The 12,379-nt window shown below is 38.7% G+C and overlaps 1 protein-coding gene across 2 annotated transcripts in view; it reads left to right on the forward strand.

The window, feature by feature from the left end:
* Window positions 1-12,379, forward strand: part of PRKG2 (protein kinase cGMP-dependent 2) — a 95,290-nt gene that overhangs the window by 53,077 nt on the left and 29,834 nt on the right. The window contains exons 10-14 of one of the 2 annotated variants that reach the window (XM_032456912.1): window positions 1,748-1,846; window positions 3,150-3,303; window positions 5,211-5,347; window positions 7,470-7,559; window positions 9,766-9,907. In XM_032456912.1, coding sequence (XP_032312803.1) covers window positions 1,748-1,846; window positions 3,150-3,303; window positions 5,211-5,347; window positions 7,470-7,559; window positions 9,766-9,907 — 622 coding nt within the window. Of the gene's footprint in view, window positions 1-1,747; window positions 1,847-3,149; window positions 3,304-5,210; window positions 5,348-7,469; window positions 7,560-9,765; window positions 9,908-12,379 lie in introns of those variants that run through there. The other variant, XM_014564027.2, reaches the window with a different exon arrangement.

The following is a 12,379-nucleotide window of genomic DNA, read 5'->3' on the forward strand; positions in this document are numbered from 1 at the left end:
TGCATGCACTGAACAGCACTAGCTGTGTGATAAAATCTTACAAATGGCTCCAAAATGCTAGGACTAAAAATATGGTAGAAAGGAAGAACTCCTTCCCTTTTTCTTCATTGTAATCACATAACCAAATATTTGTATAGTATCTCATGACTCCACCATCCATGAAGAGGATGCAGTGGTTATTTTAGAGCCTATAAATTATTTGGGAGTTTATAATTTTAAAATGCTTAAATGCACAGAGTTGAGATTCCTACACAAAGTGTGGTCGTGTTAGGCACGATGAGACATAAAAAGTTACATGAATTTATTTTATGAGTAAGAGGAGCAGACTATCACTCTTTACTTCTTCTTTCCTAATTCATTATTTTTTTAAAAAAATACGTATTTGAATGTTACAGCTAGAATGTTGTAGCTGTTTAAACTTGACCTTAATTTGTGGAGAATTTCTAGAGATTTGTGACACTAGTGTCACCTACATTAAAAAAATAAAATTTGTTTACAACAATACATGAATTAGTTTAATAGCAAGCAAAACTATGGTGACACATAGAATAAATAAAATCAAAACAAATTAAGAGAAGTATTTCCTTCTACTTGAAAACTTCAGCCGTGGGAAATTTGAAATTGCATGACAAGCCTGTTTTGTTTCTCACTACTGTACGGTCAACCACGGATAGTCCACAGAGCAGGGCAGAGAAGAGTGGAGTGTAGATCTGAAGGGGGAAATGGAAAATACCCAATACAGTAAAATACTAATGTAAGTATAGATTGGTGGTCAGTTACAGGTGGGTAGAGGTCTTCAGGGTTAGGCAGGCAGTAAGTGGCAACACGACACTAATGAGGTGGCTCTGATTTACTAGCATTAGGTGTGTTGACATAAATTTTCATTCCTTTCATTTTGCTCTAGCCAGGAGCTTAAGATTTACTGAGATGATTGAAGCATGGTTTCTAGAAGGTTGCTATTTTATAGGAGGGAAGAGAACCACCCTAAAAATCACCCATCAAGGAAGGTTGTCGAGTGTGGGGTGCAGGACGCATTGGAAGGATAATCCAGAAAATATACTTCTTTGGTGAGGAAAGGGATTATTTTTTCTCATGGGCAGTGCCCTGTGTAAGAATTCCCAGAGACAAGGGACTTGGGAGAGTAGACGGGACACGTAACAAACCTGTGATCCGTGAGGTCAGGAGGGTCAAGGGAATATGATGGCCCAGCCTCACCCAAAGAATTAGTAAGTTAAGGTAAAAAGTTTGGATTTATTTATGAATGGATGTGAAATGAGGAGTATTATCTAGGGACAAAGAAGAGATACTTTTTATCCTTGATTTTTAAAAATAAAGAGCTCAATTTGATTAAGCAAGGTTAGAAAAATGGGTAAGATATGTAACTTGTAGATTCAATAAACAGATCATGTAGACTATTTCCTTTCCACTGTCTTCTTTAAAATGAAAAAAAAAAAAAAAAAAAAAAGAACAATTTTTGGTAAACCTGAACCACAATGCGGAAAACTACAGAAATGTCTCTTCTCACTGAGAGCCTCCTTGCTTTCAGAAACTCAAAAGCTCAATCATATAGCTTCTAACAATTATTCTACCTGTGATGGCCACTTAATGTAACATAAGTTATTGAAAAACAGTTTACAAAGCTGTGAATAACCATACAATTAATGTTTTCTGAATAGCTTAAGAAGAATGGTAAGTTACAATGGTAACTATTCGCATTGAGGGTTTTTTTTTTTTTTTATTCATTTAGAACATTCAACCAAACAGTTGGGACTTTTGAAGAACTCCAAAAATATCTTGAAGGGTATGTGGCAAACCTGAACCGTGATGATGAAAAAAGACATGCGAAGTAAGTGGAGGAATATTTTCTTAAGCCGGATGTGACTTCTGGCAGTTAATGAAGGGGACTGAGGGGCGTGGTTTGCTGTGCAGTAACTTTTAGTGTGTTGTCACTAGAAGATTTAGGGGAGTTCTTCTATCTTCTCCTTCCACTAAAAGGATACCACTTACCACTAGGATGGATATCATTTTAGTCTATAAATAGTGTTTCTTATTTTCGGCGATGAGTAGTAATGTTAAGGGGACGATATCCTGATAAGAGACCTTGGGAAAGGGCGTCTGTACATTGACTTGTGACCTAGCTCCGAAAGACATTAGTTCAGAAGGGAAGCCCCTCTCGCACATGGAACTCAAACAAGAATGCCAAGGCACTAGCATAGTCCATTCATTCTGATTCCAGATAAAGAATAATCTAGAACTAGAGCCCAGGTTATTTCAAAATATAATGGAGTTTATTGCTCAGGGGTCCCAAATACAGTAATACTGATGAAAAATGTTTTGTTTCATAGAAAAAAACCTGCTTTCTAAAATTTAAATTATTTGAGAATATTTTGCTAGAATATTCTGTAGAGTGAATACTTAAGCATGTATTTACTAGATAGTACCATTAAAGCTTAAGAGTCAAAAGTTCTAGAAAACACTTGTGTTAAATTAGAGCATTCAACCAGAACTGCATAGAGTTTGTTTTTGTTTCTCTTTTTGGCAAGGAATATATTTGCAGTTTTTATGCCAAAGGCCTTTTGTAATAGAACAATTTATAAATATATAATCCCAAGCAGTGAACTTTAACTAAAGGAGGTAAATGAGCATCTCCAAGTAACAATATTTAGACATAAAATAAGGAATGTATTTTTCATGTTTCACAAAGCAGTTGTTCTGGTTCAGCCAGGGACCTTCGAGGTCTGACAGAAAGAGCGAAGGAAGCATGGCGGAGATGCTGTGTGGCTGTTTCTTGTATGTGCGACAAAGGCAAAGGCTCTCCAGTCTTCTGGATTTATTTCCTCTCATGACTTATTTATTTTTTGTAAAATGCTTTATTGAGATGTATTTTAAATACCACACAATTCACTCGTTTTGACATTTTGTCCGTTTTTTATTGTGTGCGAGTGTGTTTGTTTCATATTTGTATATTCTGTTGCTTTTCTCCCCAGTTGTAACTGAATCTGATCCTGTAAAAGCTGAGATAATCTTTATGGCAACTATGGGCAGTAATTACTGGCAGAAAGAAGGCTGTTTTAAGGGTGGAATTTCTGTGTGTTGTGAGCCTTGCTTGCCTGGAGGAAGGTATATAAAGTTTCTCTTCTCTCATACAGGAGATCCATGTCTAGCTGGAAGCTGTCCAAAGCACTCTCTCTGGAGATGATTCAGCTGAAGGAGAAGGTGGCCAGATTTTCCTCATCATCCCCATTCCAGAACCTTGAGATTATCGCCACACTGGGCGTTGGTGGGTTCGGAAGAGTTGAGCTTGTAAGGGGTTTACGTTTCAAGCATCTGAGAGAAGCCTTTTGACTTTTTTTGCTTTATATTCCAGTGTCTCTTGGAGGAATATATGCATTGTTATTGCTATCTAAATGTTGCTTTGAACTGAAATTGAGAAAGTACGCTTTTCACTCTGTTGCATAATAGCAGGTCTGTGCTAGTAAGTAACTTGTAATAATACAGCTGCTATTTCAAGCTTTTTACATGATGTCCTTTTGCGAATTGTTTTCTTGATGGCAGTTATTGGAGAATGTACCAAGTAACCATTCCCAAAGGCTAGAAAACATAAAATGTATTTGCTAACAGCAAAATGTATGTATACAAACACTCACGATACATTAACTATATACTAAAGAAAAGAAGAATGTGTCCAGTGGAAATGCCACAGAAATGAAATCTTTCATATCATAGTTCCATTTCTTAAACAACTCCCCTACCATGTCTATATTTGGCTTTCATTATCCTATTTTTGGCTTGCTCAAAATTTTCTGAAAAACAGAAAAGAAGCAGAATTGCAAGGGGATGTTTGAAGAGCAGCCTTCTGTAGTGCTGATCAGGACAGCTGGGAAATTACGCCTGATTTCCGCTGCATCTTCCACACCACCTCTTCTTTGAGCTTGAGAACCAGCTTGTAAGGAGTAGCAGAGCGGGGCTGTCAGATCAAGTGCTCTGAAGCAACTGTCGAATGGAGATCTGTGACCTTACTGGGTAGAGATGGTTCTAAACCCTTGGCAATTACCCAGCCCTTCTTTGCCTCACAGATTTGTAACGATTCACTGTATATTATTAACCTTGGGAATGGTGCTGACATCTCCATCTGCTGGATGGCCTGGGTGTGAGCGGATCTGAAATGCTGCTGGAGATGCTGACCAGTTCACACACACCCAGTCCATACTTCATCTCTTTTGGGTGAGAGAGGAAGAAACGAGTTCTTAATAGGCCAAAAAGTATTACTAATGTTTCTTCCACCATATGGAGAGATAAGGGAGAGATCTATCTGCTGTATTTTCCACCAAACTCTTGGCAAAAGGATTGAATTGACAATGCTGAGCTTTGTTTTTCATATAGTTAAATAACAATAATTGAAACAATAATTCTGCCATTGATTGAAAAATCGTAGGCAGTACTAATGGCAAATGTGAACAAAATATGGGGTGTGATCATTTCTGCACAATGTCATTATTTGTCAAATATAGCGTATTATGGAGTTTTAAGCCTCTCTGAATAAATATTTATTAAAAATTTTTAAGTTTTCTTTTAAGGGAAAATTCTGTTCATCCATCTAGAGCAGTGGTCTCCAACAGAACATTCTGCACTGATGGAAATGTTCTGTATCTGCATGTCCAATAGGGTAGCCACTGGCTAGATGTGGCTGGTGAGCTTTTGAAATGTGGATAATGCAACCGAGGAACTGAATTTTTAATTTTGATCAATTTAAAATGAAATAACCTCATATGACTAGTGGCTGTCATATGGGATAGGGCAGATATACATTTTGACTTAAAATATGTTTCACTTTGAATATCAAAGAAGTGACTATTAAGAAAGAACAATTTGGGGGCAATTCTGGCCAAAGTTTTTCATATCACATACTCCAAACTGAAGAGATTTCTAAACTTCATTCAGTCTTCTAACTGGAGTATTTTTCTTGTTTCAACACAAGTATTTTTAGAACCGTGTTCCAGATATGTGAACTCTTGGGGAAATTACATACAATAAAATGGAAGTGTATACGCCTGAATAAGATTCAGTTCCCAGAAGGATAAGTGGTTAGAAGCTTCCATACTATTTAAATGTGAAAGAATTTGAACTCTTACTAGTCAACATGTTTTACATAGGCATGGTAAACTTTTTCTGGTAGGTTCATTTTGAGGGCTTGTTGCCTTCTTACCTAGGTTAAGGTGAAAAACGAGAACGTTGCTTTTGCCATGAAGTGTATAAGGAAGAAGCACATAGTGGACACGAAGCAGCAGGAGCACGTCTACTCAGAAAAGAGGATCCTGGAGGAGCTGTGCTCGCCCTTCATCGTGAAGTAAGTGAGGGCTTCCCTCTCAGGACTTAGGATCGCAGGCTCTTCTGCTGAGCGTTTCCCTGAGAGAAGGCAGAAGAGGAAGAGGAGCCCCCTCTCTGCATCCGCCATCCCAGTCACAGCAACAACACATAAAATGTTTGCAGTTTGAGGTCTGAAGTCAAGAGCCCAGAGTTTTTATCCTTGGGTAAATCTCAGGAAAGTGTGTGTGTGTGTGTGTGTGTGTGTGTAGTGAATATAAAATTATTGTGGGGATAATTTGAACTGTTTATTTGAGCTGCAGAATTTGGGAAGCAAGAATTCATTCAGAACCCCTCAGGAAGCGTGCTGCTTCTGAATTTCTGCGAGAAGTGGCGTCTGGGCACCTGTGGGTTCCGAGGAGCTGGTTCCTAGTGGTGCCTGGATGCCCAAAGATCCACCTCCTTATAATTACTGTTCTTTCTGCATTGATCACCAGAGTTTGGAAGAGAAATATGTTATTCTAGGCCATGGCTCTCTCGTGAATTCATGGGTTAGCAGTGTAGGTCAGTTAACGCATATATTTTCATACATGTCTTAAAGCCCCAGAGTATAGCTTTAGAGATTTCTGGGTGATGTAAGGTGCCTCTTTAATGAATAGAATTTATACTTTTTGATGAAATGCCTTGAGAGACTCCTTCTGCCTGTCCATATTCTCAGACCTATTTCTTTTCAAGATTAAAAAAAAAATCTGAACCCAGGCAATGCTGGCAGTAGAGTCAGCCAATTATCTTTATATAAATTATGTGCTCCCCCTGCCTTTTTAAACAATAATTCATTAAAAACTATCAAGAGCAGCTTCAGGGTGTGGATTAGATTTTATTCATTTTCTCATTCCCAGCTCTTTGCAAAGGACCCGGCATATAGTAGGGCAATTATACTATTAAAAATGAATATTAATGACATTTATTGTTGAGAAAATAATATGTGCCAGGCACTCTTCTAAAGCAAAAATTTTTAAAAATCTTATATATAATATGTTAAACATATTTTTTATTTATATTTATTTCATATATTATATGTGTAAAATATATTAAATTAATACATATAATCAGTATGTAATCAAGTGAAGATATGTATTTGTTATGATCCTCATAACAAAACAGGTAAATGTTAAGATTGTCCTTGTTGAGCAGGAACAATGAGAAAACTGAAGTTGCTTAGTTCATAAACGGTTGATCAGGGATTCAACCCCAGGCAGCTTGGATCCAGATCCCACCCAGAACCACTTACTAGGTCACTTCTGCTGCCTGTACGTGAGATAGCTGTTCTGTCTCCTGCATTAGCCTGGGCATGGTGCTAGGGAGAAAAGGGCATCTCTTGAGTAAGACCCAGAGATTGCTTTCACCCAGCGCTGAAATACGGTATGTTGCCCAGAACCCACATCAGGACTGAGGCTGTTGTTCTCCCAGCTTCTGGGAGTGCTGCCAGCTGGGGCATCTAGCTCAGGCCCTCTCTGGCCGGTGCTCTAAAGTGAAGAGAACCACCTTGCCAAGACCATACTCATTCTCCAGGTACATCCTGCATCCAGTGATGGCAGAGCTCCTGGAAGCCGAAGCTTTTGAAAAACTAGATGACAGCCCAACCCCTCCTCTATCCAAGTCTACTTCCTTCCTTCACCGTGGGTGTTGGTCCCAAGAGCAGTCCCCATGAGAAATGCTTAGGAATGTCTGTCTCAGTCTATTTCCTGAGACCAACTAGAGGAATAAGACATGGGCATGAATGACTGTTATGCAAGGCAGATCTTAAAGGAGACTATGCAGAGGTCTCTGGGTTTTGGAAGGAAGGATAGGCCATATTTAATAGGTGGGATAAGGATCTGCTTTATCGGGAAGGTGTTGAGAATGGCTAACACTTATACAGTGAAACTGAAAAGAAGTTCAGTTTGTGGGTAAAGGGAGGGAAGTCCAAGTAAAGGGGTCAACAGGAGAGAAAGCAAGGGAGGAGGAGAGATCAGAGCATCAGGGGGAAGCCAATATTGCTGTAGGATGTTGGAAGGAGATGAGGACCATTGTCCAAAATGTTACTGATGATGCTCTTAAGCAACTTTAAAGATGTTTTAAAACTAGATTTCTAATAAGAGGCATCTTTTTATTTGTCTTCACAGATTGTATCGCACTTTCAAGGATAATAAGTATGTATACATGCTTCTGGAGGCCTGCTTAGGTGGGGAGCTATGGAGTATATTGAGGGACAGGTAATGAAAAAGGTTTATAAATCATAACTTTTGTATACTCACATCTGGTCTAAAGGATGCACTATTCATGATCATTTAAAGAGACATGAAAAGGGGAGAGGGTATATAGCTCAGTGGTAAAGCACATGCTTAGCATGCATGAGGTCCTGGGTTCAATCTCCAGTGCCTCCATTTTAATTAATTAATTAATTTTAAAAAATAAAGAGACATGAAGAAAGTCATTAAGAAATGAGTCTAAAAAAATGTTACCACTTGATTAAAAAAGTAATAGCGACATTTTCTTAGCTAATATTATAATCACATAATAGGCATCATGTAAGGCAGTCATTGTCATTCTCATATTAAAGATTAAAGGAGCCCAGGCTTCAGGTGTGAACCATCTGTGTCACGTGGTTAGTATGAGGCAGAGTAAGGATAAACCCAGATGTTACTGATTCTGAATCTTGAGAAGGGAGATGAAGGAAGGGTGGGGAGTGGGGAAGCCCTGGCTGGAAAGCAGAGTGAAGTGTCTGCAAAGATGCTATTATACAAAAAGGGCATTTTCCATACAGTCAGAACCACGGGTATTTTCTGAGCTCCACCTACATACAAGGCTCCATAGTACAGTGTGGGTGTTTCCTAAACCATATAAACTTTTATAACTCGAAGTATAAAAATATAGTTTTCCTCCAGTGGATTTAGATTTGATTTCAGGAGATAATGTAACCTGCAGTTTTAAAACATTTCATTATTTAATGTGAGAACTAAATATGATGAAGTTGGCTATTTGTAACCAAATGTCCAATAAGTATTGTGAATAGTGAGCTCAGAAGAGAGGAAAGATAGAAAAATGTGATGGTCAAGGAAGGACTTGAGCTGAACTCTAAAGATGACCAAAATGTGGGAAGGCAGAGAAGAAGGGAAACGGATGTAAGATACAGCAGGGAAGTTGGGTTATGATTAAGTCTCTTACTCGCTGACTAAGAGCAGAATTTAAATAGAAGATGAGGGCAGCGGAAGAGGAGATGGGAAGGTAGCTTTGCATTAGGTTGTGGAGGTTAATGCCGAGCCAGACACTGAGACAGCATTCCCTGGGCCAGTGCTTCTCAGCTCTGGTTTCTCATCACAGTCGCACGGGGAGCTTTTATAGATGAAAATGCTGGGCCCTAATCCCAAAGGCTTTGATTTGGTTCACTTGCTTTGGGGTCCAGGAAGTGACTTTTACCTGCCTTTCAAGCAATTTTAATGTGCATTCATGGTCAAGAATCAGGGACCTGAGTAGGAAGAGACCTTTAAGCATCTGAATGAAGAGCTGTATGTTGTGCTGGGAACAGACTGTTGGATGGACCCAATGGGGGGAACCTGGAAGGGTGGAGGAGACTTGCATGATACCTGCAGAAGCATTTGCATCTTCCACCTTTGCTTCAACTGTCAAATCTTTTTTGAATATCTTAATCTGTTTGGAGATGGGAGTTCCTGCTACCTGTTAGGCACTTTGCCTGCTCCTTAAAACAGCCTTGTAAAGTCAACAGTGCACCCATTTTACATCTAGGGATCTGAGGCTCAGAACAGCTGAACAACTTGCCCAAGGACACAATGAGTGGAAGAATCAGGAGTCAAAGCCAGTTTCTCTCACTCCAGAGCCACAGCCTTCTATTACACCATGCAGCAAACCACCACCATGTTTAATAATTCAGTAGGTAAACCTACACACGGTGCTGACACAGGGCAACTCTTACATCATCAAGGCACACTAAACAGAAAAGAGTTATGACCCCGTTTCTACATGGGTTACTGTTACGTGCTATGCAAACAGGAAATGAAAATGATCATTTGGGTCATTTTTAGTCAAGCAATCAATTACAGAAGTCTGGTTCAAGCTCTCCATTGATATTGTTGCATTTTCTCCAGAATTTGCCGTAGGTATCTAAAAAAAAGTTCTGTTTTCTCCTCTTTCTATTTTAGATCTTCACATATGGTTGCCAGAAACAATCATTTGGTTGTAAACATCTTAATTTCAGTGAAGTGGTTCTTGTTTGCATCAAGTGTCCCCCTAAGTTTCTTTATGATCAGCAGCCTCATTCATTGGCAGTATGAAATACTTTTTAGAGTTGATGCCCTACACAATGTTTATATTGCATACATTTACACTATGATAATTTACACCTAGAATATACCGCAAGGATGTGTGTTTAGAGTATTAAGAGGGAAAATGATTTCGTTGCAGAGGCAGCTTTGATGAACCCACCTCCAAGTTCTGCGTTGCTTGTGTGACGGAAGCGTTTGATTACCTGCATCGACTGGGTATTATCTACAGAGACCTGAAACCAGAAAACTTAATTCTAGATGCTGAAGGATATCTTAAATTGGTAAGGCAAATTCTGTAACTTACAGTGCCACATGAGTATTTCTACGCACAAAGCTGTGTTATAGTTGCAATTTTCTTTTAATTTTGGTACATCTGTTATTTTCACTTTGGGGGATATGGCTTTTGAAATCAGCACACTTAACACAGGGAGCAATGTTACAGTTCTTTTTGGCCTAGGAATTTAATGTTTCAGCCTTATTTGTGACTCCTACTAAGAATTCACATTATAGAATGTCTTTAAAATTGAGTTCTGTTAGCATTTTTGTATAATGATTTTAAGTGGGTCTTAATAAATTCCTGCCACATATAGAGACTGGCTATGAGGACTAAGGAAGGAAGATAGTATGGCTTTTGTCCCAAGATAGCCAGTCTGTATAGGGAGGAAAGACACATGTATAAATGTTGGTAGTTTAAAAAAAATCTTTCTAGATGATTCTAAGGTACAACCTGGGTTGAGAATCACGACATTGGACTATGGGTTCCTTGAGGTTTTTTCTTGGCATCCATATTTGTAATGGATGGCATGCCTAATGTGATTCCCCTTGCATGTCACACTACAGAAAAAAAATGCTACCAGTCACGTAAACTGCTTTCACTATGAAACTGTAAGAGAACTGGGCAGTCATAATTAAGGAGAAACCAACACACTTTGGATCTCAGGAGGGAACCCCATCAAGATGGGGAACCCAAGCTGAGTTTTCCTGAGTCCATTTTGTCAGTAGCTCAAGGACAGTCAACCATATCTGAACTTAACATTTACAACGATACTAAAAGTTTCTCATACCAGAACCTTTTTTATGTGGAAATAATAGTAACTACCATTTAGTGTGTAAAGCTACTGTGCTAAACATTTTTCGATCCATATGTTTTAACAGTTGACGAGGTAGGTTTTATCATCCACATGTTACAGTGTGTAATTTAGCCTTAGGAATTAAATTTATTATGTGTAATTGCTAAGCGATTTCTCTCTATAGTAAAGGAGTAAAGGAAGTCCTTTCATGTGAAATCTGGCCAACTTCCAAGAAACATTTTGATCCATTCAGGTTTTATTTTACTCATGAAAGACAGCTTTGAGAACTAGTGTGGTACTAACACAAAGCCTTAATTACTTGTCTTCTTCACAATTCCTTCATTGACAAAGCCTGTGACAGCTCTTCAGAGAAACCGTTTGGAATATTCTTGAAGTAAAACCATCATGAGAGATGCCAATTATCCATTAGATTCATTTTTTATAGCTGTTTTTGAGAAACAGGTAGTATTTATTTCTTTACTACTATAAATTCAGTATTTATAGACAGAGAGGTCCAGAGCGATCTCTTCTGTTAACCATTCTTATCCATCCAGCTAACTCACGTGCCAGCCAGCTAAATGAAGAGCAATAACTAAAGCCTTTAGAGATTAGAAAGTAAATGTGGAATATTTCCATTTCTAGCTATATCCTCAAGCTAAATATATTGAAAGTCTCTTACTACAGAAATGTCTAAAATACTGGATGAAACATGAAAAGTAGGATTGCACGCATGGCTGAGTTTATAAGACAGCGTTGGAATCCCCCCAAGGCTGGGACTCAAGCTTGAGCAGCTGCGCAGGGTGGGACTCAGACACTGACGCTGCTGTCTTGTGGGCAGCCAGCACTCCTAGGTGGCCTAGAGGTTTTATTTTAGTTTCTGTGCCCTCCGGGAACAGGAGACCACGTTTTTGGACCTGGGCAATGTGGGAAGTTGAATCAGAGAATATTGGCCAGAACCAAGAATCATACGGATTATACCCTCAGAGAAATAGAAAACGGGGAGGGGGGTGGAATTCTAATTTATAAAAGCAGAGTACATGCAAGAAAACATGATTTTCTCATTACCGGGCTCTTAGTAGAGGAACAAAAGAGAGATCCTCCACTGAGAAGACTTGGCCACAGGCTGGTCTTCATGGAGTCTTGGGTGCCCAGTCTTCAAGGGTGGAAAACCCCAAGGAAAAATTTAAATGAAAATGTATCCATGTTGGTAGCATGCCCAAGTTTCCAAGAATCAGTGTATATTCTCTCTGGAAGAATGTTCTCTCAACTCAGGATACAAAGGAGTCTGAGAGATAAACTTCCAGGGGATATAAACTCACATTTAAAATAAAATAAGGGGGTGGTTAATAGCTCCGTGTTAGAATGTGTGCTTAGGATGCATGAGATCCTGGGTTCAGTTCCCAGTACCTCCGTTAAATAAATAAATCTAATTATCCCCTCCCCCCCAAAAAATAAATAAAGTAAAAATATGTATGAGGAAAAAAGTTCTAGGAGCATTATTTGGCAGACACATAAGAGTCTCATATATTGGAGTAATCAGATACAAAATGTAAAATAAATACATCCATTGTTTTTTTAAAGTAAAAGAGGGGCTAACAAATAAGTAAACAACAGAGACTCTCAAAAAATATCTAAAGTGTTTAGAAAAAAATAACAAATAAAACTATGAAGAAATTAATATAG

The sequence above is a fragment of the Camelus ferus genome, chromosome 2 (genome assembly GCF_009834535.1).
Source record: "Camelus ferus isolate YT-003-E chromosome 2, BCGSAC_Cfer_1.0, whole genome shotgun sequence".
Classification (NCBI taxonomy): domain Eukaryota; kingdom Metazoa; phylum Chordata; class Mammalia; order Artiodactyla; family Camelidae; genus Camelus; species Camelus ferus.